The sequence below is a fragment of the Colossoma macropomum genome, unplaced genomic scaffold (assembly GCF_904425465.1).
Source record: "Colossoma macropomum unplaced genomic scaffold, Colossoma_macropomum, whole genome shotgun sequence".
Lineage (NCBI taxonomy): Eukaryota > Metazoa > Chordata > Actinopteri > Characiformes > Serrasalmidae > Colossoma > Colossoma macropomum.
In genome coordinates, this window is record NW_023494792.1 from 12207005 (window position 1) to 12228626 (window position 21622).

Consider the following 21622-nt stretch of genomic DNA (forward strand, 5'->3'; position numbering starts at 1 on the left):
AATAAAATATCAAATTTGCCATAATCTATGCACTTTTAATGTAATGTTTTATTTTCCCTTGATATAAATTCAGCAAATAAACAGTAATTACGTATTAAAATGTGGAGAAGTGTTTTGTCTATAGAAGTGTGTTCACTTATTTAAACTTAAACAACATTGAACAGGGGTGCCCAAACCTTTGCATACAACTGTAAGTATACATTTATGTTCTTTATACCTTATAATAATTATTACTGTGTGCTGGCCAGGGAACTGTTACACACAACCCAGAGAAAAATGAGCACATCCCCTTCAAAATTAGGAGGCAGCCCTTATTTAAATATCTCAGAGCTTTGGATCAAAGTTGCAGAAATAAATAAGAATAAAGCAAAAGAGAAAAACACAAAGAGAAAAACGCATCAAAACATTAAGGGTTCAGGATTGGGACAGCTGTACGGAGAAATTGAGTAAAAGCCTATAAACTTACAAAGAAAAAAGAAAAGAAGGTTTTAAGGTTTTAAGATCTGTGCTAACTACACTGTATTCTTCTACCTGGGGAATTAATGATTTGCATGAGCTTGTTAGGAAAAAAAAAACACACTGCCAGCTCCCAGCCACAGCATGGGAGCATGAAGAGCATGAAGAAGCATGGCAAGATAGTGGGGTAATTAGATATAGTCCTAATTATGCAGTTCTATCTCTCTCTTCTCACCATCTTCTGGCCCTTTTGCTCTCTGCACTTTTAACTGAATTAGATAAAGCCCTAATTACATGGTACAGACGCCAATATCACCCGTCCAACACACTTTCACACACAAGCTCTGGCCAATGTGGGATACGGATATTTGCATATGGAGACAGAGTCACAAGAGTCATCATGTCATAGTCCTTTTTAGTACATTTTGTGTGTTTATTATAATTTAGGTCTTTGTGTGAGCACTCGCCGCAGCACATTTCACAAACACCATACATACTGTACGCGAGTGTTCATATACAAAGGGTGGACTAAAAAAAAAAAACTGACGATGAAAATGGGCTTAATAAAAAAAAATGCATGTCAATTAAAAATAGAGCTGACATTGATTTTTTTTAAGTGAGTGTTTTACAAAAGAAATAAAACCACTTTGCTTTGTGTTGCAGCAAACAACATTCCTTAACCATGATAGAAATCAATGTAACACATGGCATTTTGTGTCTTATTGCTTTAGCTAGAATGGCCATGACACTGTGAATGGACAGCTATTTTATATACTGTAAAAAAGATTTTGTATCTTCAAAAGTGTGGAATCCCCATTTATAAATAGATATAACAACCATTATTGTTGCAGGTTACAGGTATACCCTACACCTTCATAGGTTTCAACTAATTATTAGGAAGCAGACATATTAAATGTGTCCAGAAAGATAAACAGGGGTGAAGAGGTTTTCTGTATGACTGAGATGTCTGTAGAGCATTGAGAATTAAGTAATAATGAAATTAACATCAAGAATGCCTTAAATTTCAAAAACAGATATCAAATCTGGAGGAAAATAACTAATCAAGAAGTTATAGTAAATAGATAATTAGAGTATATTAGTTATCACTTGAAAACGTTCCTGTTCCAAAAATACATCAGATATTGACTAAGACATCTTAAAAAAACTGGTGCTGAGAGTATTTTAATTTACACTGTATAAGTTATTACTGAATAATGCAATAGCAATTATGAAACTTCTGAATGGCAGTATATGAGGCTGTGTGGGTGCTGACACCAAATTATCCAAGGAAGTCAAAAGCCTTTGGACAATGACAGCTGCCAATCACGCGTTGCCTGGTGACATGTGGCTGATCACGTAGCAGATGGCGCTTTCCCCACGCTTTACAGAGTTCACGATGGCATTACACTAGTCTGCTTCTGACGTACTGTTGCATCAGTGGAAGAGATTAGAGAATCCTCACACTTGTCCACTGCTATTGGCTCTGGCAATAACCCACCTTTTCTGTTTCTCCATCTCAAACAACCCCCCCCCTACCCCACCCCCAATATCATCTCCAGCTCTGTCCTTTCTCAGGATAGAAATGAATGAGATTTTCAAAAACTGAGAAGGGCTGGCCTATAGTAAATTAAAACATTCCAAGGCCAATACGTTGTGACATTTTTCCTCAGGATGTTACCAGATCCTCTGAATTATGAGGTCATTAGGGAGCCCAAATATGCCTATTGCTACATGCAAGCTAACACTGCTAAGCACTGAATTAACATCATAAGACAGGGAAACCCACCAAAATACCCCACACAAACCAGGAAGCTTTGTCAAATGTGGGAGTATAGAGGCACTGGCAGTTTTACGCAACAGCTTGAGAAGTTAATGTTGTTATATTATAATGTTGAAGTATAATAGCAGACTTAATTTCATGCAGTGTCATTTCAGTGCGCAGGAGCATTAGTTTGCTTGTTTAGCAGTCAAAATGTGGCATTTTTCACATTTTGACTGCTAAAGGACTTCATAGTACAGAGGATCCAGTGACACTTAGAGGAAAAATTCTACACAGGACAAAACACATCAGCGTTGGAGCATTTTTTATTACCACAGGAGTGACAGCTGTGATTAAAAAAAAAATACCATTAATTTCTGTCATAGAGAAAAACAGTTTAGACCCAGAGTTCCTAACATGGGCATGACACCCACTACAAAGTGATGCACGACTTCAGAGGTCTATGTTTTCACCTCTATTAAGTACTGTCTGATAGTCTATAATACTTATGCAGTATCCTATAGTAAACTACAGTAACTGTCCAAATTTACTATAAAATTCTCAAAGGAAGTCTATATAAATTCCTATAGTATCACTGTTCTTTTCAGAAGGGCTTCTCTTCCTTCCTCACAGCACCACTCCCCTCCTGCTCCATCCCCTTATCTCCTGATCACCCTCTACTCTTCCCCACTCTTTAGCCTCTTCATCATTATTTATCTCTCCCTCCACCTTCCATTGCCCGGATTACTTAGGACGCAGACTAAGTCAGTACACAACAAGTCAATGTGCTGCAGATTATACTAGGGCCAATTTCCACTACATACACACACACAAAGCTGTAGGGGTTCAAAACTTGTTGAACTACTATTGTTGCTCATCACATTGATCCTGGCTGCAGGGATTAAAGCATTATGATTCATGAAATTATTCTATTCCACTCAGAATCACAGGCAGCTGATATCTTGTTGAACTCTGCTTCATTGAATTTATTTCTAACTTCACTTGCTCTTATTCTCTTCGCTCTCATCTACTGAACACGACAGATCCACTGTAGCTGGAGTTTCTTTGGTATGCAGTATGTGAAACGGCTGCAATAGGGAGCTGGATACGGAGGGTGGGTGATTTGGCAACAAAATCAAACATCACGATACATGAAGACAGTATGTATCACAATATTTCGTTTTCAGAGGTTAACAAAGAAATTCAAATGGATAGAGTGCAATAGTAAAACAGTAGTGCCCCAATAAAAAACTGTTGAAAGATTTTTTAAGAAGAAACGGGAAGAAAAAAATTAAATAACTGGTAAAAACAAATGAATACGGTTGGATAACAACATCATAAGCTGTCATCCAATCAGCTAATTGTTACCATGGAGTTTATGCAGTTAGTGCATTTTTTTTTAAATAATTGTTTTGTTCCGCTGATACACCAGTTGTTTACTGTGGCTGATTATTACTAAGTATCTGCTTTAGCATACACAAAACAGAAAATGGACACATTTTATAACTTATTTAAGGCAATATTTAACTTGCATTTTCTGAAGAAAAGTGTGACAGCAGGACTACATCAAGTTCTAAAACTGTCATTGCCCTTAAGTAAGCTTTTCAGTCAGTAGCTGTAACAGCAAAACAACTAAACAAACTAGCCAGAAATGAACAGAATGCAATCCAGCAAATATGATGAGCTGAAATGTCTTACAGAGTTGTAAACAAAACAGCATTTATGTTGATCTAGCAAGTGCTGAGCTGAACCTGCTATTGTAACAGTTTTATGGATCTATCTGTAAAGCTACTACTTTTTTGGTAGAAGGAATTGTCAGTATTAAAGTACATTTGATGTAATGTTCATGGCTTATTTCCTCAACTGTTTTTAACACGCCTTTTGGTGTTCTAATGCTGAACTATACACAAATCTCTTATAATACAAGCAGTTCTTCAGTGTTCGTAAAGCAATTGTGATACCCACAATATACTCAAAAAGCACATTATGATTATGTATTTTATGACAATAATGATAATATACTGTCATATTTCTCATGCTTTGAAGACTTCAGACCTCGGCTTTGAGCGAAAAACACATGACTTCAGTCTCCATGAAGGCATTCCTCATAAACCTATTTAAATCAACAAACAACAAACATAACAGATATTCGCTAGTGTGATGGAACTCAAACCACTCAAACTCTATTCTACATGCATAGTAATCATTTGTGTCCTGTGATCTCTGAGGCAGTTTTAAATAAATCTGGAAGGTGTGCCCTCCTTTTTTTTTTTAAACAGTCAGTCACACTGCCTGGTGTGTCCACTGAACATAGCCCATGTTCATCCCCCCATCTGTGGGTTACATAAGGGGACAGGTGGCGAGCCTGTAGCTGAGACGGTGTTGTACAACACACACACACACACACACACACACACTCAGACCGAGGGAATGACAAAATCACAGCTCCCCTCAGCAGGGAGTCGTCTCACTCTGTGAGTCACTTCACACAAGAAATGATCATTTGGGGAAACTGTCATCATGATGATCACTCTTTTCCCTTTAATCACCAGTCACTAAAACTCCCATCAATCAGCAGAAGCTTCAGCATGAAATCAGTCTTTATTATTTTACATGCAGTACATCAGTTTTGATGCTATTGTCATCATGTTGTTAGGGTCAGCGCTTGGGCAGGACAGAACGGACAACTGCCCAGACGAGCCAGGGCTAAATATTATAGCATCAGTAGTTAGATAACCTGTTACATGGCCTATATCATATAAACACTGTTAAAGTTTCAGAATGTACCTTTCACTCCTTATTCCATACAGTGCATGTACGGAAACTAAGCCACAAAAGCAGCCCATGAAAAAAAAAAAACAAGACTGATTTTTGTACATAAAATCACACAAATGTTACAAGACAACTAAAGAAAAAATGTAGGGCTTTGGCCTTTTAGTAAAATCCACTCTTGATGAGATGAAGTGTTTAAAATTAAATGGAACTCAAAATAGGCCTTAAGTTTCTGAAGAAGACCTCAGCTGTAGAGCATCAAGAACTACACTATATGGCCAAAAGTATGTGGACACCCCCTTCTAATTATTGAGTTCAGGTGTTTCAGCCACACCCATTGCTAACAGTATATGTATAAAATCAATCACATCGCCCTACAGTCCCTTTAGACAATCACTGGCAGTAGAATATGTCATACTGAAGAGCTCAGTAACTTTAAATGTGGTACTGTCAAAAGATGCCCCCTTTGCCACAGTTCAGTTTGTGAAATTTCTGACCTGCTAGATCTGCTCTGGTCAACTGTAAGTGCTATTATTGTGCAACAACAGCTCAACTTGGTAGATCATGCAAACTCACAGAGAGAGGCCGCTGAGTGCGTAAAAATCACATATTCTTTGCTGCATCACTCACTACAGAGTTCCAAACTGCCTATGGTATCAGGTGAAATGGCTGATTTAAACACATTTTTCTCTGCTTTGGTAAGTGTTAAGAGGAAGAATATATAGTTCTGCATGAGGCACCTGATTGGCACGTGCCAGCTCTGCGTGTCATACTGAGTGTCAATTGTCTGGCGCTAAGCTTTTCGTTCATGGCTGGAGATGAGGGTTCATGGTTAGTGTGTTCTAGCTATGCATAACAGCATCAGCATACCTATGCAGTCTATCACCCTCCGCTAGCTGCCTATCATCCTTTAGACCAATTAGCAAAGGCATAGGAATTAATTTCATGGTCTTCTGCTAAAATGCTAAGTAATTATGGATTTAGCATTAAATTAATTAGGCATTTCAACAGAACTCTCCTAAAACCACACGAATTAGATGACATGCTGGAGCAAAAAAACAGTTTCGATATGCGGCATGATTCTGAAAGTAGGCTGTTGCATATTTCATTAAGGAGGTGCTACAGCGAAGGATGCATGGACCTGCACAGAATATGTTGTGGACCAAACCAGGACATATCATGATGTTTCCAGAAGGAAAACATTAAAGAGCATGACATCTTCAAGAAGTGCTCTCACTCTAACACTCTCTCTCTTTACAAATTCCAATCACATTTTTTCTGGACTTTTTCTATCACCTACCCAGCCCTCTCTCTTTCTTCCTCTCCTCTCATATTCATCATTCTCCTCAACTCACTCTCTGTGTTTCTCCTCTCTCTCTCTCTCTCTCTCTCTCTCTCTCTCTCTCTCTCTCTCTTACGCACATACACTCACACACACACACACACACACACACACACACCTTTGCACCAAACCCAGAAGCAAAAACACTGTAAAATCCCATTTTCGTTTGGGCTGCAGTCCAGCTGTAAGATTATTTGTGTGCGTGTGACTGTTTGTGTGTGTGTGTGTGTGTGTGTGTGTGTATGTATGTGTGTGCTCTAAGTAACACTACATATACGAGGAAAGCAAATGCTGAAGTAGCATGACCCTTCTTTTTAATCTGATTGAGATGATACTGGCAGATGAAAATCAGATTGTTATGTAGGAAACCCCAACACCTCGAAGGGGAGGAGAAAGCAGGAGGCGTGACAGTATCCAATTTCCTGTACCTGCTATTACGTCATTTACTACTGGAGGACACACCATGCCAAACACTCAAGATTCACTCGGTTCACCTGCTTCAACAAAGAGCATCGATTGCTTACTATATCTATGATTGGGTCGTTCTGTCTAGCCTCTAACTATGTTCTGAAATACTTGTCATAATCATCATATGATTGTTGTACCATATAACACTGCAAAGTTAAAATCATTTATTTGTCCATTTTAATGTTTTTTGCCATTTTTTTCCACAGTTCTCATCACTACAATGCACATTCTGATTACCAGTACTTATTTTTTTTTTTTTTATTAGAAAACAACAAGTTTGTATTTATAAGCAGCGCACTTGGTTTCCTGGTACGTTAAATCTGCAACGAGAGACTGTCAAACACTAAAAAGGAAAAGGAAAAGTTTCCTGGCGGAGATGGAAGAAAAGCGGCTATAGCTGAGCTAAAGCTTAAAGCAGAGCAGAGCAAGTCTGTGTTTTTGTTTATATTGTTTAGCCTATACTAGGACATTATCACATACTGAGACATACTGGACATTAAATGTTGTGGCTCCCAAGGTGGTTTGATTTTTGTTGAAAGGACAAAACGGCTCTTCTTAATATTCGGGTTGTGACTCCTGACCTAACCTGGCTTTAATGCAGAGGGAGCTGGTCGGATTTCTCGCTCATCCAGTAGTGTTTTTGTTATGTGCCGCCACAGACTGTCCGGGCGCTGCACTTCCGCACTTCCAAGTTCCGCCTTTTGCGTTCCGTCAACATTACGTTATAAATTAAATATTCAGAATCGTCCACGTCTGCATCGCGATGCATCTAAGAATCGATTTTTTCCCCACATACATATATATATATATATATATATATATATATATATATACACATACATATATATATATTTTTTAGCATCTTTTCTCCCTAATGCTACTTCTTCTTTACATTTTAAGAAAAAAAAATCCTAAGGAGTGCAGCTTTAGTGTTTTTTGTAAACTTTGAGGAGTAGAACCAAACCAACAATTTGCAATTTGGCACAAACAGAAATAGAAATCTTGAATGTATTGCAGAAATGAGATGAAAAAAAAAAACAGATTTAAATGCTTAAACTGATCTAACTAATATCTAATTAAATGCTTTAACTGATCAGATTTGCCCAGAAAATACTTTAGCAATATTACAATAAACAAGCATAATTTTATTTAATTTTAGTATAAACAATTTCCATACTGCTCCTTATGGCAGCCCAGTGCTATGGGTAGTTATTATCCAATACCTGTCTTTGCTAGTAAGTCCTTCATTAGGTTAAATTAAGTGTGCTTTTGGTGGAATTTAACAAATCTTTGCGATGGCCCTACATCTTGAGGAGAAATCTGGAACCAAACTTTGTTCTTTAAACTAACATACTTATTACCAAAATAACTTGCTTAGGTACTTAAGACTTTTGCACAGTACTGCTTTAATAATTATCTTTAAAAGCATATAGATCACAAAAAGAAAAACTAAAAACATCATTATTTAAATATTACTTATCTTCAAGTCTTACTGTGTTGCAGTACTGAAAATCTGGCCAGTTAAATTGGAAAATGTGACTAAATATGAATTTAAAATCAACTACATCATTCAGGTTTATTTTTTAATCATTCAGCCAGGTAGAGTTGTTTGAACATTCGAAAAAAATTTTGCATCCCATTATTTATCATGTTCCTGAGAATAACCCAATTGTATTTTTGTGTCAGATGTCTTTCTGTTCTTTTACTATGTGCAGGAAAACATGTTAAAATCACTGTCTGTAGTGATCAACCGTATGTTACAGATGCGGCAGGTTGAAAAATGCTGGACTATTCCTATAATGTGTTTTTTTTATAGTGTCTGAAAACAGCGTTTTGAGAGGAAGATGCATCACTGTTGCTTTAGTCATTATGGAGACATTCCCCAGAAACGAAAGCAAATCACATTGTTCTCAACAGTCATGACAGATATTCACTGAGATCACTGGAGTAATGGAATCCCATCCAATCAAAATATGTTCCACACTCGAGGTATTCATTGGCTCCATTTCTAACTACAGTGATGTAATTATGAAATACCCTCTGTTATTACCCCTCAAGTCTGAGTCCAGACCAGTTTCAAGAGAAATTCCCACCACAACATACCACCATTGGATAGAACTAAAATAAACCAAAGATTGCCATGATTACTTTGCACTATTGTCTATAAAGAGAACCTCTAACTCAGCATTATTTCTTCCATTCAAGTCTTTAACACCCATTATATTTTCATCAGTGTCTAACACAAACATAGGCAAAAGGCACATTACTGTCCATTAACCGGCAGATGCCACAGCAACGGAGCCACCGCAGCCACAGCTTCACTTAGAGAGGGCACTTTGGCCTTCAGTCTCTGCAAAGCCCTAAATAATTAACCACAGGGTCATTAGAGCCTCTCTAATGCCCTGCAATGAGCCGGGCATGCATTCGCCCATCAATACCGGATGGCCGTAAAGGAGGTACGTCTGTGAGGAGAGAGTGGGAGAGTGTCGAGTGGCGCTATAAATACACGACTCCCTCACAGGGCAAAGGCTCGCGATGTGCCTGCTGCTGCCAAAGATCAATAAACAATAAGACACGTCCCAAATGCAGCATGACCAGGGAGGCAGCCTGAGTGCCAGTGTGGCTCTGTGCGGGATCTGAGAGAAGAAGTGCTTTGGCTGGAGCAGTGGACGGACGCTCTGCTCTGAGCTGGAGATCTGAGGGATGGCAGGCCTTCAACCCAAAAGCTTAGACAAGGGATGTATGAGAGTCTGTCCAGTGTGCACACAAGACAAAGCACAAACCATACGGCTGGAGAAGAAGGAGCAGCAACGTCTGGCTTTATGTCTGTTTATGGGGTCTGTCTGAATTGATCTGGCCCTGCTCCACCCACAAATTTGTTTTCTGAAGCATCTGTTGTTATGTTGGACAAGCTTTACAGAACAATCTTAGTCAAAATAAGTAGATTATCATTTTCAAATTATATTCATTTTGTATGTGTGTGAAAAGTTACACTGTTAGGAAGGATGATGTTTTTTATTTATTTATTTATTTATTTATTTATTAATTAAGCTAACATTAGCATGATGGCAAATGCTTTGTTGTCTCGAATCTGACTAGTTCTGATTTGCTACTACGACACAGTCCAGCTTAGTAGAGCAGCATTTCAAACTGGTAACTCACTGTTTTGTAGCGACTCATTAGATTGAATAGGAGCTTGCCAACCATCTGTAAAGCTTGTCTGACCTAGCAACAGTTGCTATGAAGGAACACATGTGGGTAGAGCATGAGCAGGTCAATGCATTTGTAACAATTTCAAGCAATCTAGTATTTAGGGCACAATATACTGATACATCCTGCGATGTCTTGCATGATGTTGACCTGATCATATAAATACCTTGATTAATCTAATGAGCCACAAATATCTTCACTAGGGACGTCTGAGGTTGGAAGCTCACCGCATACCATGAAGTTTGTGATCTGTTAGAGGGCTAAGTGGTACTTTGCAGCCTTCTGATCAGTAGCACAGAAGCCATTTTCGTGATTATGATTAATAAGCAAGCAGTCTTTGAAAGAGCATAAGACTAAATGTTTGACTGTATTAAAACCTGCTTTGGCTTTGTTTTGAAAGCTGCATGACTTGCAATATGTGGATGTTTCAGTGGTTTTTGCACTGTGTATCGTCTAGTTACACAGTAAAGCAAGAGCCAGGGATGTTAACTGACACCGCACAGAATTAATGTTTGCCATACCACCAAAATTTTGCCTTGTAAACTTGTTCTCCATCTGTTCACAGGAGAATTAACCTGGGATCGCTCTTCCTCCCTGCTGTAGTAATTCAATTGCACTCACAGCACCAGTCACCCTGAGAGCTGCCATTTCAGCAGAGTGCACCCTAATGTGAAGATGACCACTTAGCGTGGGTACTGATTCCATTAATGACAGTGGCAATCCAGTTCCATTTCTAGTACCGGGAAAAGAGGTTCTGATACCAGAGACCACTCTAATAGTCGTCAAGATTTAAGGCTGAATGGGGAAATACGAGCTCACCTAAACCAGGCAGAAATCAAGAGCTCTTCATGACTTACTGGCTGTAGTCTCATGCAGTTAGAGCTACAGCTTTCAATACTGCGCCAACGACAGTGTGCATGTCATTGGGAGATGCTCCTGATGAAATCACACTGTTATCTGTCAAACGGCGCACTACAGTGGGGGCTACAGCACGCCAGTCTTACTGAAGAGAGACAAAAAGCCATATAAACTACTTTTTCATACATTACAGACTGTGTTATACAGATTTTTCTACATGTATCACAATAGTCTGAAAGAAAATGTAATATACAGGAGAAAACACGCGTCACGAGGGTTCAATAAATTGCAAACAATAACGAGCAGCTGCCCACACGATCACAGATCACAGAGGCTCTTAAAAGTAAGCAGCGCAGTCACACTTTCACCATCGCGTTCCAGCATCCGTCAGATACTCTGACACACACTCACACTCACTCACGCACACAGAGCAGAGAGGAAGGCAACTATACGGACCCTTCTGCTGCTTGAAGGACTGTATAGATCCGGAATGATGCACCATTGTGTCGTTCGGCTGAGATCCAAGGTTAGAAAAAATCCGCACTCGTACAAACCAGGCAGCGTACATGGGAAGGTATGATGGGGATGCGTAGGTGTTTCTGCTGCTCCCTCGCGCAGCCCGCGAGCTCCCCTTCTTGTTTTTCCACCCGTATTCCAACAAGCCCCGCCCCGCTGCGCCAGGATTGGCTACTAGTTTATATTCACAGCAGGCTGTCTGTGGACCGTTAGAAACTATTTAAGCAGTGGAGCACGAAGTAACACCACCGCTGTGATTTGGTCGTAGTCAGGAGGCGAAGGGGAAGAGAAAAAGTGAAGCATTGTGTCAAATGCCAAAAAGTAGTAGCTTGTTGGTTTAGGGATAAACTGTCAATATCAGGTTCATCTCAGCTTTTGCTGAATTTTTGAATGTGTGCTGAATTGGATTCTGTGTGTTTCTGGCTAGTTTGTTTAGTCGTTCTGCTGTCACAGCTTGTTTAGCGGCTCAGACTTTGGTGTAGACCTGCCGTTATACACTCTTCTTTAGAATCTGATCAAACCACAGGTCAAATAATATCTTATAAAAGTATTCACTTCTGTTTTTGTAAGCACTAAAATAGAAACTCAGTAATGGTTAGTTGTGGTACAAAGTGTGTTGTTTCTTAGCAACTGGTGCTCAGTGAAATGATTGTTTTTCACAAATAAATAAATAAATAAATAAAATCGGCCCTAAGGCTTCTCAAACTGTGTTGGATAATAACTAACGTTCTCCAATAAATCAGAATGAAAAACTTTTTTTTCTGTCTAAAAATAATAAAGTAATAATAAAGTAATAAATATTTGTTTTAGACCAATAAGGTTTGTTTCTGTTGGCTTTTTTAAGAAACAATATTTTCAAACTATATTTTTAGGAAACTAGGCTATATTTTACTGCAATAATAGTATTTTTGAAGGGTAGAAAAATTACTTGGGTACTATTGGTGTTCTGTTGAATTTATGTTAAACTTTAAGTGTTATTTTAATATTAATTTTAAGGTGAATTAATTCAGTGAAGTTAATATTGACACTTGAATCTTGTTTTAATATCGAATCAATGATTGCTATTGTGGAACCAGTAGCTTGAGAGCATGAAATACCAGCCAATCATAGCTTGAGAGCATGAACTAGTCAGTCATAGCACTGCTTGAGAGTACAAAGTAGCTTAGCAAGCTGCGAAATACAAGGGGTCCTTGGAGGTCTGGGACCCCCTAATTAACCTCTTGGACCCCCTGAATATCGCAAAATCAAAATTCTGGGGGAGTCCTTGAAAATAAACTTATTTTTAACGTTATGCTGTCTTTCGGGAAAAAACAGACGCTTAAATACAAACTCATAAAAGCTCATTGTTCACTTGCTTGACCCACAGTCAGCGAGCTTCTGTCTTTGGTATTCTTAACCAACTACAGATGCAGCACTGGTCTGCCTCAAGGTGGCGCTGTAGCAAACTGGTTCACCCAGTTGCCCGTTCATAGCCTAGCAACTGTAACCATGCTCGGGATTCCTCTGAAAACTTTACAATGTGCCATAGCATGTTTGTAAATCGGAAAACTCGCCCAATTTCAACCCATTTCTCAAACCAAAGACACTAGAGCAGCTGTGTAAGATCTCAGTTAATGTGAAGAAGAGCGTATGACCAAACTGGAAAAGGCGTCGGCGAGTGAGCAGTTGGAGTAACCGGTCAATATGGGACCCCCTGAATACCACTGGGTATTTCGCACGCTGCCTAAGCCAATCAAATGGCTGCTGGGGGGTCTAAAGTAGCAAACAGCGCTCTAGACGATCGCTGCTCGTGATTATGAACTACCAGCCGATCCTAACATCGGAACACTGTTCATGAACTAGCCGATCCTAGCGCAGCAGGCGGGGCTTGTCTGTGTACAGATGTTGGGAAAATAACGTAGGCGGGACGCCTGTGAGCCTCAACTTCTGACCCACTCTCTGCTCGAGAGGGCGACCCAGCCAGAACCAGCGCACGAGGCGGGCCTTGTCTGAATACGGGTGTGAAATGAAAAGCCCCAACACCTGGCTGCGCTCGCGAAGCTCGTCCGGCCGTGACTGTTGCCATAGAGACGGAGTGTGAGGGAGGTCCTGATTGGCGATCGGCGCTCTCCTCTCCCGGTGTATATGACCCGTGTTAGGAGAAGATTAGAGGAGGGCGACTGTAAGGCCACTGCAGTTTCTTTTTCCGCCATATGACTCACTGAAGAGGCTGAGTGTTCCGAACTGAGTGTCTGTCTCCTAGAGACTTACAGCATGGGACCCAGTGTTATTTACAACTCCGAACATTTTCCAGCCTCTGTACAGCTCACGTGTGCAGTCATTCTCAGCACTTAGACTGAACACTCAGCACATCCGCCAACCTTCTATCCTATATAATGCATTTTAAATACTAAAGGGTTTGTTTGTAGTGAGTTGGCACAAATCCTCTCAGTGTAGAGCAAACTGGATGGTACACCACAGTTTCTGGAACACCACAGTTTCTCCGTCTCGCTGTCTGTCTCTCTTTAGTCTAAGCACACCGTATAGATAAAAAAGTGGCATCTCGCTCTACACCCAGGCTTGGATATGAGCAGCCCGACTGCAGCTGCTGCAGTCAGAGGGAGTTTCTCCAGGCAGCTCCATTTTTCTGATTTGCTGATGGGAACAGGCACATCACACAAGCGCTGACTCCTCTTTTAATGACACGCTTGGGTGGTTTTGACTTACGGCTATGTACGTATGGTGTGCGTATGGCAGGTCCTTTCACCCCCAAAGCAGCTGCAGTATTAACCTCAGCTCAGGATGCTGTCCCAACTGAGTAGCCTATGACCCTGGCTGAAATGCCACACATCACACACATACACAATGACCCGTGCACAGAGAGGAGCTGACACAGCCAACCAAAGAAATCTACAGGGGAAAATCTGAGCAATCCATTTCTGTTCACAACTGTACTGAACCCTCAACTCCCAGAGGACAGATTCTGTTCTCCAGCATAAATGATAAATACAGAGCAGGAGAAGAGAAGAGAAGAGAAGAAAAGAGAAGAGAAGAGAAGAGAAGAGAAGGGAAATGGGGAGAAGACAGAGTGGAAATAAGGATGAGAGAAAAAGAAAAGAAAGAGAAGAAGAAAGATGAGGGGAAAGAGAAGAGAACAGAGTGGAAATAGTGGAAAGATACTAGGAAAAGCAGGTAAATAAGAGAAAGAAAAGAGGAAGAAGAGGTAGAGAGAAGAGGATAAATGTGAGGAAGAAAATAAAGGTAAAGAAGAGAAAAGGATGATGAGAAAAATAAAGAAGAGGAAAAGAGAACAAGAGAGAGAAGAAAAAGAGAAGAGGAAGAGCAGAAAGATAAAGGAGAGAAAGAAGAAGAACAGAAGATAAAAAGAACAGTCTGAAATTTTTCTTCAGAGCTCAGGACTTTGGTAACATCCCCAGGTCTGTGACAGCCATTTTAAAGTACTGAATTAAACCTGAGGGGAAAATTCTGGACACACAGCCTCCTCCTCTGATCTTTCTCCATGGTTAGAGGACACAGAGCCTCCTAGAGAGACAGGGCGGTGGGGCAGTCAGACTGTAAATCTGTCAAGTTCTCATTCACGCAATATGCATGAACCATATTACAGCCATGTTTCACTGAGTAATCACTCCCACAGTTGTAATAAAGGAGGACTACAATAACAGGGCTGTCTTCTCATAATCCTCTCCCTTTCCTCCTCATCATTCTCTCCCATTGATCCAACCTGCCTAGCATTAATTCTGTCAGCCCACTCGGACGAGATTGAGGGATGTATGAGAAAAGTGAACTAATTTGATGGAGGGATAGAGGTAGAAGAATGAAGTGACAGGAGAGACTGATACAAGGGAAGACTATCCTTTTATATTTTTGGAGTCAACTGTTAGCAGATCCTTATAACATTTATCCTTACTTTTTAATTCTTTTGACTGTCTTCCTGTTTTCCATGACGACGACAACAACAACAATAATAAATAATATGTTTATTACCGATAATAATTATTCTTATTTTATTACATCAATTTATGCAAAAATCACAAAACAGATTAAATCAAGGTTGAAAGAATGAACAGATGAAATGGAGGTGATTAGTAGTAGAGGTTGGTATGAGGGCTGGGCAGGGGATAGAGAGGAATGTACAAGGTCACACACACTGTTCAATGTCAGAGGATTGAGGAGGCGTGGCACGTGAACACACACACAAACACACGTGTTCACTCACATACACAAACGCACATGCTTGTCCTTATAGACAGATGTACCATTAGCTTAAATCATGTGGGCAGTGCTGCGCCAAATGGCCACCAATACCAGCGTCACAGGGGAGAGGGAAAAAGAAGGGAGGGGGGCTGAGAAAGTGAGGGAATGAGTGAGGAAAGTGATGGTGAGAGAATAGCAACCATGTCCTGTATCATTATTCTGTGTAATCCTATAAACTATACTATATCTGTGCATTTAACCTTAGCAAAGCTGTGCTTCTCACTCTCTCTCTCTGTCTCTCTCTCTCTCTCTCTCTCTCTCTCCTTGCTATATGCCTTTCACATCCACAAACATAAATGCCATCTGTTTCTCCTCCACACAGTGGGACATCTCCTCTGCCCACTGCTGTCCCCCACTCCCCAAGCCCCAGGAGGGGCTGCAGTCCTTCTCCTGAATCAGTCGGAAAATGGAGCTCTGCCTGAGCACACACACCACACCCCAGCTATTACCACTACAACCGCCTCTCACATTCATTAATAAACACAGCTCAATAGGTGATTCCTGCCCCAATATTTAGCTCTAGCAGTTTGTTTTGAGATGTAGGTCAGATGACTTTTGCTGCAGTATGAGCTCTGTCACTGTGCTGATACTGCCATCTTATGGCCACAATAGGAAGATCCTCCCTGGCCCCAAGCACGCATGTGAGTGGGGCGTCGCGCTAATGAAGACTTCTTGCATAATTCAAAGTGTCTGGTCGGGTCATCACAGAGTCAGACATTTCATTTAGATGCTCATTTGGGAAGCAAGTAATGCTCTAGCATCACAAATAGTAAAGACTGTAATTATCAAACAATTAAGCACGGATGAAAGGAAAAAAGGTGGTGTTGGTGTGGAATCATGGCGAGCTGCCAGAAGAGCCTCAATGCACCTTGGCGTAGATTTCACAAGTCTGTAAACTGTAATGGATAGATAGAACACCATTCTTCCAAAGGATATTCACTCCATTGGTGTTTTGATGATGGTGGTGGAGAGTACTTGGTCCAAAATATCCCAGAGGTGATCAACTGGGTTGAGTTCTTGTAGCCATAGCATATGATTTACATCATTTTGATATTCATCAAATCATTCAGTGACCCCTCGTGCCCTGCGGATGGGGGCACTGTCATCCTAAAAGAGACTGCTCCAATTAGTAAAGGCATGTTTTATCACAGGATGAAAGTGACCCAAACCATGCCAGCAAACCCGCAAAATCATTGTTCTACATCTCAGTAGACCAGTGTCTATGGTTTTTGCACCACTAAACTCTCAAATGGAGCAACTCTATTATATCTATCTCCTTCTATGTAATGGTGGATGGACGCTTCTTGCTGATTAAGTCTGAACACATCCTGCATTGACATTTTCAGTTATCTATGGAAAAGCTGCTCTTTTGTTTTTCTTTACATGTCATGCTAATTCACGAGTATCATAATAACTACATGCACCCTGTAGACCATGATTTCTAACCTACTTACTGATTTCTTTCTCACTGCTCTAAATGCAGATGTCACTTTAGTTTTACTGAAACACAGCTGAGCAGGCTTTGTGACTGAAGCTCCTGCCTTCCGTGCCAAATAATGGACCTTCTTATTCTTAGATCTTATTCTCTCACTATCTTCATCCAAAATCAAGATTAACTGGGTCTTCTCTTTGTTTTTTATACACACCACAAGCATGCTAGGATGTTAATCGCTTTAATTGTATCATGCAGTACACCTGTCTGGAAGCATCTGCAATCATTTTTTGAACTCATTAATTCAGGTTTTCCTTTAATTTGTCACATATCTGAATTACAGTTGTGCTAAGCAGCATTACATGATGTATCAAAAGTTCTTAAAAACTTTTTTAATACTACAACTTGGTAAAGAATTCAATACTCTAAAATTCAATACCTTTAATTCTTTAAATGGGCAGTACATTGATATTGTATTCTGCATATATATTCAAATTAAATTGTGCATGTTTGTTTGATTCTGATGGGTAGAGATGTGACTATTAGAACATCTAAGTGTTTTTTCAGTAATATATCATCATTGTCCAAAGAAAAACATGCATCTTGAAAACCGTAACTTCACAGGAGAAGGTTCAAAAGATGTATAATAAGACTTTCATTTTGGGGTATAGTTTTAAATTTAGGAAAGGGAGCCACAGGAAGCCCAGAAATGAGGGTAACCCTCAAATACTAAAGTGCTAAAAAGTGTTTAGTTGATGAGGCTTTCTCTAGACCGTTGAAATGGTCCTTAATGATTCATACACTAAGCATGATGTTGTTGCTTGTTGCAATGTTTTATTATTTTTTTAGCAACAGGACAATGCCAATCTTCAAATCTGTCTATAGAACTCACTTCTGGACAGTCCTACACTGGCCTGTATTGGGCTGATGGCCAAGAGGACCAGATGTTCAAACATCTCTGAGACCCCAATACTACTCCTGTGAAGCCACTCATCAATACAGCTAACTTAAAATGTCATTAAAATATTGAAAGATATTGCTTTAGAAAATGTGAATACACAGTCAAATTGTTCCCTTAAAAAATATTGTTGGTAGCAAGAAACAAAATGGAAAAAATCTAAAACTGAGAAAAATGACAATGATGTGACGTATTGTGATGACCTTTGTAAATACAGATGTGATGTTTATGATGCATTTTATTGTATGTGATTGCTGAAAATTTAATAAAGTTCCTTAAAAACTCCAGAAGAGAAAATCCAACATGCCTGGCTGAGCATTTGTGCAAACTCATGCACTCCGTGCCTAGAAGACTTCAAGCTCTCATTCAAAAGAAGGGACAAGAAACAAAACATAAACTTAAATAAAATACTAAATACTGACCTACATGAAGGAAAGAGACAAATCTTTGTCCCACTGATGTTTGAGTATTACCTCACTTAAGTTTTCAATTAATTAGGATTATTTTGAGTTTTAGTTAGAAGACCTGGTTGTTATTATTGGTAGCTATAATGTTCTTGATGGATTTAAATTAAGAAATGATAACTTTAGCTGGGACAGTAATAAATAAATAAGACAAATTGTATTCAGAGAGTGTCCCAAGACTAATTTTGAGCACTGTAAATTGAAATGTTTGTGGCAAGGCTTAGGTAATTACTTTATAGCACAAATATCAACAAAAAGACAAAAAAAGGACAGGATTAGGATGGCTTACTTCAAAAATATATCAATAATAAAATATGATTTTTGATATGTGCAGTATCAACTGTAAAGGACTAATGTTAACAGTACTGGTGTAGTACAAGTACAGGAATGCATACCAAAGGACAGTACTGTCTAGATGAGGCATAACTGTACAGGCCTACAAGATAACATTCCCATTGTAATCCAATAGTGCACAAACCAGATAGCAGTACTGTCTACAAAGTGACACTGTTTAGAAAATTCATCCTATATTTTTTTGTAGCAATCTATTAAAACAAACTTAACCCACTACTGTCTCAAGAAGCTCAGAAAGGCACTGAACGCAAAGGAGATTCGGGTGTAAAGAGATGGCACTTGTTTAGAGGTGGGAGGTTAACTGACATGGTCAGTGATTTTCTAAAGCCAGGCTCCTTTTACAGACCTCGTACATGTTTGATAGGTCCTAGGAACTCCTGCTGCTTCTGTTACGTGACACTAATGGAGTACAGCAGACACCCTGCTTTAATTCAGCAACAAACCCCTTGATGATTCATAGATAACATGAATTAATAAAGCACTGCAATTGTTTCCGCTGCTGAAATATTTATTAAGTGATTATATCAATTTTCCAAGAACAAAACAATTGGCACAGGCACATGAAAAGCTTTTCTAAGTTTGAGGCCAGATTGTTTGTGAATTCTGAAGCTCATTAAGAGCTAATCAGTTCATCGGTTGAGACTTGTCTGGAAGAACGCAAACGTCTCTTCCTTCATGTTAAATTATTTCAAAATGCTTCAGCTGGAGGGAATTCTGCTGTCCTCTTTATTTCACTTTTTAGCTGTTAAAGTATGTTCACCCAGTCTTTGTCTTTTTTCTCGAGTATTATAAAAGCAAATACATTTTTGCTCATACTCAAAGTGTTTGAGCTACATTGTTAGAGGGCCCAGATCCTACAACCCCATTTCCAAAAAAGTTGGGACGCTGTGCAAAATGTAAATAAAAATAGAATGTAATGATATGCAAGTCATGTAAACCATATTTTTAAAGGAAAATACTACAAAGACAACATAACAAGTGGTGAAACTGAGAAATTGTATTGTTTTTTGAAAAAGCCCGTTTTGAATTTGATGCCAACAACACGTTCCAAAAAAGTTGGGACAGGGGCATGTTTACCACTGTGTTTCATCACCTCTTCTTTTAACAGCACTCTGTAAGTGTTTGGGACCTTAGGAGACCAACTGCTGTAGTTCTGAAAACGAAATGTTTTCCCCTTCTTTTTGATATAGGATTTCAGTTTGGGGTCTCCTTTGTTGTATTTTTCATTTCATAATGTGCCAAATGTTTTCAGTGGGTGACAGAGCTGGACTGCAGGCAGGCCAGTTTAGCACCCGGACTCTTTTAATATGAAGCAATGCTGTTGTGATACATGCAGAATGTGGTTTTACATTGTCTTGCTGAAATAATCAAGGCCTTCCCTGAAAAAGACGTCATCTGGATGGCCGCATATGTTGCCAAAACATTTATACATCATTCAGCATTAATGGTGCCTTCACAGATGTGCACATTACCCATGTCATGTGAACTAATTCACCCCTATACCATCATGAATACTGGCTTTTGAAATGTACACTGATAACAAGCTGATAGTGGTTTTTAGCCCGGAGGACACAGTGTCCATAATTTCCAAAATGAATTTCAAATGTTGATTTCTTGGACCACAGGACACTTTTCCACTTCAACTCAGTGCATTTTAAATGAGCTCAGGCCCAGAGAAGGTGGCAGCATTTCTGGATCCTGTTCATGTACAGTTTCTTCTTTGTGTTTTAGAATTTCAACTTGCATTTGTGGATGCAGCGACGGACTGTATTCACAGACAGTGGTTTTCAGAAGTGTTTCTAAGTCCATGCAGTGATTTTCACTACAGAATCATGTCTTTTGTTTTTAATGCAGTGCTGCCTGAGGGCCCAAAGATCATGGCCAGCAAATACTGGTTTTGGCCTTGTCCCTTGAGTTTTCTCCAGATTCTCTGATTATGTACCGTAGACGATGAAAAGCAAAAGTTCTTTGCTATTTAACATTGAGAAATGTTATTCTTGAACTATTGCACTATTTGCCTGTGTAGTCCTCATCTTTACTTCTGAAAGATCAGCCTCTCTGAGATGCTCTTTTATACCCAGTCATAGGGGTGCAGGAAAAAATCGATTCTTAGATGCATCGCGATGCGGACGAAAACGATTCTGAATCGATTCATAAGCGTCAAAAATCGATTTTCTAAATATTTAATTTATAACGTAATGTTGACGGAACGTAAAATGCGGAACTTGGAAGTGGGTAAGTGCAGCGCCCGGACAGTCTGTGGCGGCACATGACAAAAAAACAACTGGAGGAGTGAGAAATCCGACCGGCTCCCTCTGCATTAAAAGCCAGGTTAGATCAGGAGTCACAACCCAAATGATAAGAAGAGACATTTTGTCCTTTCAACAAAGTCAAACCACCTTGGGAGCCACAACATTTAATGTCCAGTATGTCTCAGGGTGTGCTAATGTCCTATTATAGGCTAAAAAATATGAACGAAAACCCAGACCTACTCTACTCTGCTTTAAGCTTCAGCCGCGTTTCTTCCATCTCTGCCAGAAAACTTTTCCTCAGAAGTAGAGCAGCTTATTGTAAAATGTCTCTCAGTATTCGGCTGTTTTACGAGGCTGAAATCACTTCTTATTCTCCAGCTTCTTGTTCGAATTTTCCCGTTCCACCTTAAATTCTGCCTGAGGTAGCGAATGTAGCTGCTGCACCATTTAAGGTGGAACGGGGAAATTCGAAAGAGAAGCGACTTCATTTTCGCAACTTTTAAGTATTTGACAGTCTCTCGTCGCAG

General features: G+C 39.6%; 1 protein-coding gene across 1 annotated transcript in view; it reads right to left on the minus strand.

Annotated features, from left to right (window-relative positions):
- ano3 (anoctamin 3) overlaps positions 1-11443 on the minus strand; it is a 56846-nt gene extending 45403 nt beyond the window's left edge. Inside the window, exon 1 of the mRNA XM_036576016.1 lies at positions 11322-11443. Coding sequence (XP_036431909.1) covers positions 11322-11433 — 112 coding nt within the window. The 5' untranslated portion in view covers positions 11434-11443. The remainder of the gene's footprint in view (positions 1-11321) is intronic.
- Between the last annotated feature and the right edge of the window lie 10179 nt (positions 11444-21622).